General features: G+C 54.8%; 1 protein-coding gene across 1 annotated transcript; it reads left to right on the forward strand.

The window, feature by feature from the left end:
- Window positions 1-5,227: 5,227 nt before the first annotated feature.
- CH63R_05799 (Adenine phosphoribosyltransferase) lies at window positions 5,228-5,980 on the forward strand (the record flags this gene model as incomplete). Its single annotated transcript, XM_018300774.1, has 2 exons — window positions 5,228-5,753; window positions 5,835-5,980. The coding sequence occupies 2 exons, from the start codon at window positions 5,228-5,230 to the stop codon at window positions 5,978-5,980; spliced, it is 672 nt and encodes a 223-aa protein (XP_018158624.1).

A 5,980-nucleotide genomic window follows, 5' to 3' on the forward strand; every position in this document is an offset into this window, starting at 1 on the left:
CGGAAACGATTCAAACAACCAGCCAAACCCACAACTCACCGTCATTCAATCCCATTCAATACGCCCGTCTTCCCTTGCCGCCTCTAAGCCTTACCCTGTTCTGACACCGACTCCGTCTATCTGTTCACTCCGAAACATTATCTCGAGATGGTGTGTTCGTTTCACTTCTAACAGAATACACCCGCCCCCTTTTCCTCGTTGTCGCATAACATTCTGAACACCTCTCTGGTCACCCTCCCAAGCCTGACGAGAAAGGTGTCAAATGCTGTTGGGCGGATGACGTCTTTTCCTTCTCGTCCCTCTTTCTATGTATTGTGTTTTCCCCCTTCGTTTGGTTTTGCGCGCATGCACCTGCTCTCTTGGCAAATTGTCGCGGAAGACAAGAAAGAAGATACCCCCTTTTTGGCTCACGTTTCCCACGTTAGATAAGATACCAAGCGCGCTCAGAGAACCCTCTTTTCAGCATGACGTATGAAGAAACCTGCCTCGTTACTACGGAGGCCGATGATAATCACATAGAAATAATAATGACCGAACTGAACGCGACCTACTGCCACCCCCCTTCTCGAGATGTGAGGCGCTCTGGTGGTGAGACTCTTGGCAAACGCACATTATCAATAGGCGGCGTCTACTACTTCGTGACATTGTAGCATCATTGGAGCCACCTATCGGGCGAGGTTTCTCGATGTGATGGAACCTTCTGTCGGATGTATGCTTGTTTCCCAGCATGCCTTATCAATCGTCTGTCTAGACATGGGGCTGTTACTGATCCGGCCGGCTGCAGGCCAATTGTCTTGTGCCCACCCGCCTTGGGCCACAGCGCGCCACAATACCAGCCATGACACCTTCCTGGATGTAAAAAGCTCTTCCGTGATGGCTCGGTCAAGTTGTAGTCCGGCTTGGATTGGCCGTCAGGATATGAGTCGATGAACGATCAAGCCGGTTCCCAGATCGGTACCAGTCCAAGACGGCGGGCTATATTGCGTTCTGGCTAAAAGGCTTCAAAGACATGCTCGCGTATTCGTCTGCAGATGTGAACTATGTAGTGAGCAGGGCTATAGCAGCCAAGAGCTTTTCAGCTCCAGACAAAAGTCTACGGGACTCGATGCAGCCAGCCAGCTAACGTTAGATTCGCCAGGCCTTCCACTGCCAACTGGCACGAATGGGACGACGACCCGGGGCTCTCTGGCTGCATCTTGCCCAGGTTCGAGCAACGTCAGCATATAGTTACCCCCCGTTGCATATTCGGGAGGATTTTTCCTTCTCCAGACTGTGAGCCAATGGCGCCGTGTCCGAACAGTAGCGGTGAAGGAATTATGTTCCATGCCAGTCATCAAAAACTGACTCATTCCATCGACTACCTGCTAGCGGCCCCGGGGGGCACGGCATCTTTGGAGTCCTAGGCCGAGTAGGAAACATCGAGGCCGTTCATTGCGTGAGACACCTGGCGAGAAACTTGCCCTCGGACAGGTGCGTCGACGGGTCCGTTTCCACCTGGGCCGGAGGGTTTTGAACGCCGCTAATGCACCCAATCTTGAAATCGGCGTTGATCCCGGACCTATGTGTTTCTGCCCCATTGCCGGGTGAGTGATTCTGCGGTTTGCAAAGAAGGGGCTATATTGGGATTCTTTCGTCAGCCATTTTATGCACGATTGCAAGTAATTACTCTCTTGGTAGGAGGAGTCCCAGCTTATGGAGCAGGACCAATGTTCCAATACGAATGGGCATCTGCTGCTACCAGGCGAGTGTCCAAAGACTGCACGTCCAGGACAGCAAGGTACTGCGGCAAGCGTCTCTGTCCGAACCGCCCGGTGAAATGACGCTTTGAAACCGACCGCAAGTGGAGAAGAGGTTGCATCTTGTCCTTGGCTTAGACAAGGCTCGGTGATGAATTAAATTGATGACAAAGAGCGACGGTTTAAGCCACTCAGCAGACATGCCAGTGAATAACATTGCTTAGAGCGCGTCTGGCGGAAAGACCTCCGAGGCCAGCAAGCGGCATGAAACGCAAATTAGACGCATGTCGATGAGAAAATGGAGGATGTACATCGTATTAGGGCCTCTGTTCGCTGGCTTACCACGTAGCATCCCTATCGGGATTCAGTGGCGGCGGATAGAGCTGTCAAGACCATGCTGTGATGCAATGGAGACCGCGACGGAATTCGATAAGGTGCAATCTCAGAGGCTGTAACGCAGAAGCGGCTGTTGCGATCCAGACCTGATCAACCAGGCACAGAGTCTACACTACACTATTTGGAAGCCATAATCCGGAAAGATGAATGAAGTGGGTGACGGAACGTAGGTACGAGAAGCTGGGCTCCAGAACAACAGACCGTTGGTGGCAATCCAGAATAGCCTGGGCCGGTCGATTCCAGAGTTCCAATAAAGTGGTTGCAAAGGTTGGTGGTCTCGAAGCACTGGGATGGGCTCTGGATTATGGGGTGGGGTCGCCGAGAGCTTGCCGCTCGGAAAGGTACAGTGCATCATAGCAGATTGGATTGACCCCAGCCATCGGTTCCATGGCGGGTCCCTATGTGCCTGGGATGGGATTGGCCGGGCGTGGTCGAGATTGTGGTGTGGTTGTGATGTTAGTGGTGGGATGAGTTGATGTGATTGATGTGAGGGTTGATATAAGCCACGGCTGGGTAAGGATGGAATCCCGTATAAGACTGCTTCGCTCGTGCCTCGTACCGAGACATAAGGACCGGCAGGGTTGCTGTCCACAACGTTGCGTTCAAGATCGATTCGACAATATGCCTGGCCGTCAATGCGAGGTGACGGCAGGGTGATGGGAACGGCGACTTGACAAAAAGCTCTGGACTCTAGGTACTTGCTATATTGGGGAAGGCAAGCAACGGTGGGAAGGCGAGACAGCTCAGCGGGATTAGCGAGGGTGGGTTTCCGATTTGACCGGATCGTTGACCGTACTTGCCTGTGTACGAAATAACTGTCGGACCCAGACCGCTCGCTTCTGGTGGCAGAGCCACAGGGAAACATAGAACGACAGACAGTAACAGGCAGGCACCGTAGCGAAGTGAAGCACTCGCATAGGACTGACTAACTGATGCCAGATGATGGTTTTGGTCTGGCACTGTTTGCCTGAGCTTTGCTGGATCTGGACATTCTGTCCGACATGGAGGTGCGGTGGGTAGTAGGTAGCTGTGGCCGTGGAAGGCAGCCGAGGTTCCGGGTCATGTCACGCCGTTGCTGACGAGGAAAGTGCGGTGTTGCTTGCTCTGGCAGGAAGGCGGGCAGGCAGGAAGAAGACGTGTTTATTGTATACCTATCTGCCCTTACCCGCTCCCATCTACCCTCTACAATATGGGCTACAGATGCCACTTGGTAGTGTATCTAACCAACCTACCATAAGGTAGGTAGGCAGTGTAGCAGGTACCCATCGTACCACCTCTTTTTCTCCGCCTCTCTCGCTTCCTCCAAAATCTTAGAATACCGTGCAAACTGTCTGTCTGTCCACACAGAGAAAACCAAGCCCTGTCGGCAACCTTATTCAAGCAGCCTGCCTTGCCTATTGTGCTGCCTTTCTGCCCCCCTCCCCGGTACATAACTACCCCTAGGCCTATGTCCAGGGGGCGGCACTTTGTCCTTCGGTGCAAGCTACAGACATAGCGTCAAGAGGAAGGTTCTTGCCCACTTGTAGCCGAAACTGACCCCCCCCCCTCCGGGGGCGCTTGACGAGCCTGCACCGCTGAGACTGCATCATAACCTACCTGAACTCTCCATGTACCCCGTATTTCACCGTCCTCTCAGGAGACGGCGAGGGAGAGAGGCTGACTGCCCGAAACCCATCAACCGGTGATGAACGACCAGCGAATGTCGGGGCATCAATGCTTCATGTCCCGGCGGCGTGCCACTCAACATTATGTGGCTTGCTCGCGTCTTGCTGGAGGACTGATGAGGGTGAGACAGCGGACAGCTAGTGTCCCGGACCCTCTCTCGGAGATGGTGGCAGGGTGGGGTACCTATGCTGTGCCTCTCTACATAGACACTTTACTTTGCTCCCTGGTCCGTTCATCCAAGGTAGGTGACCCTGCGGCCCCTGCCCTGCCCTGCCTTCCGACATGGAGGGGTCGTTGTCGCATTGGAGGGGCACTTTGGCACAGGCCGGCCGGGAGGGGAAGACATGCCACCTGCGCCGTTGCAGGCTTACCATTTGCTACGACAGATATCCGTACCACAGGCGGATACGATATCGCGCACATGCAAGGCGACTGACGCGAGAGGAACCTACATACCTGTGCTAGCTTCAAGACACTTCCATTTCGTGTCTAACACAATGATTGATGATTGCCCAAAGCTGGACTGCAATAGTGTAATAAAAGGGCATCCAGGGGGTGTGAATGAGGTGAGTGTTTGGACTCTAATAAGAGAGCCGAGAGAGGGATGCATGTGGATGGATGGTGGGCAACGGACCTCTTCCTATCTAGGCATCATCCCAAAAAGCCTTTCGCGGGAGCTTTCCCTACCTTATCAAGCACTACGGCCGACTCGGCCATGTCCCCTTGACGCTGTCGTTTTCACGGCGGACCATACAGCAAAACCCGACCTGCCCACTTCTTCGCACCACACGTGGTGACACCCTACCCGTATCACAACTCTCCACTCCCTCCGTAGGTATCCGTACGGCACACCAGACACTTACCTACGTTTTGATCGATGTATGGCGGCGCGCGATGACTCTCACCACTTCGTCCCTCCCGTCTCTGCTACCTCCATGATCCTGGACTGCATCCTCTCTGCGCGCCATATGCCAGCCTGCTTCCGTGCTTTTCTTGCCTTGTCTCACCCTCCACCCCGGCGAGCCGAGCTGGACTAGCCTGCCATCCCGACTCCCACAATCTTTTCTCACACACCTCAATTCTAATGGGACGCACACACACGCACCTCCCTCCCCCCCCTCGGTCAGAGCAAGGAGCGGTACCGAGGAACTCCGTAGTTGTAGCAGCGCACAATATGATCCGCACGTACCTCTGGCACCATGTCGACCGCCAACCTTACTTACCTAGGCAGTTGGCTAGCCGGTTGTCGTGTCCCACACCCCTCTTCTCACACACACACGTAGAGTCGCACACTCTTTCTCCCTCTCTACTCTCCAGGATTCTACCCCAAAAATTTCTTCTGCCAACTTGGATACATACTCCTGTTATCACTTTCCAGCCTTCCTAGAAGACCTTCTTAACCCTCCTCTCCTCCCCCTCCTCTCTTCACAATGTCCACCGAACAGCTCCCCATCTCAACCGACGCCTCTCAGGCACCAATCAACCCTTTGGCCGCCCATCCCGTCAATCCTCAAGATGCCCAGGGACGACAGCCCGCCTCCGCCGCCGCCGCCTCCTCCGAACTCGCCAGTGGGAAGATGAAGCTCAAGGGCGCCCTGCGTCACTTTGCTGACTTCCCCATCAAGGGCATTGATTTTGTCGACATCATGCCCCTCTTCCTTGACCCCATCGTCCACCAGGCGCTTGGCGAAATCCTTGAATTGCAGGTTAAGGAAGCTTTCGAGTCCCTCCCCGATGTCATTGTCGGCCTCGACGCCCGCGGTTTCCTGTTCGGTCCCGGCATGGCCCTCCGTCTCGGCACTGGCTTCGCCCCGGTGCGCAAGCAGGGCAAGCTGCCCGGCCCGTGCGTAACGGCCGAGTACCAGAAGGAGTATGGCTCCGACTTCTTCCAGATGCAGCAGGACGCCATCAAGCCTGGCCAGAAGGTCCTGATTGTCGACGACATCATTGCTACCGGTAAGCTCGAGCACACGACGACATGTCACCTTTTAGTGCGCCTCGTCCCGTTGCTCTCAAGTCCCTACTAACATCAGCTAGGCGGCTCCGCAAAGGCCGCGGCAGACCTTGTCAAGAAGCTCGGCGGCGACATCATCGGCTACCTCTTCATTCTCGAGATCCCCGGCTTGAACGGCCGCGAGAAGCTCGGCGACACCAAGACCGTAATCCTCCTCGAAGACGCATAA

Source organism: Colletotrichum higginsianum, chromosome 4, assembly GCF_001672515.1.
Source record: "Colletotrichum higginsianum IMI 349063 chromosome 4, whole genome shotgun sequence".
Lineage (NCBI taxonomy): Eukaryota > Fungi > Ascomycota > Sordariomycetes > Glomerellales > Glomerellaceae > Colletotrichum > Colletotrichum higginsianum.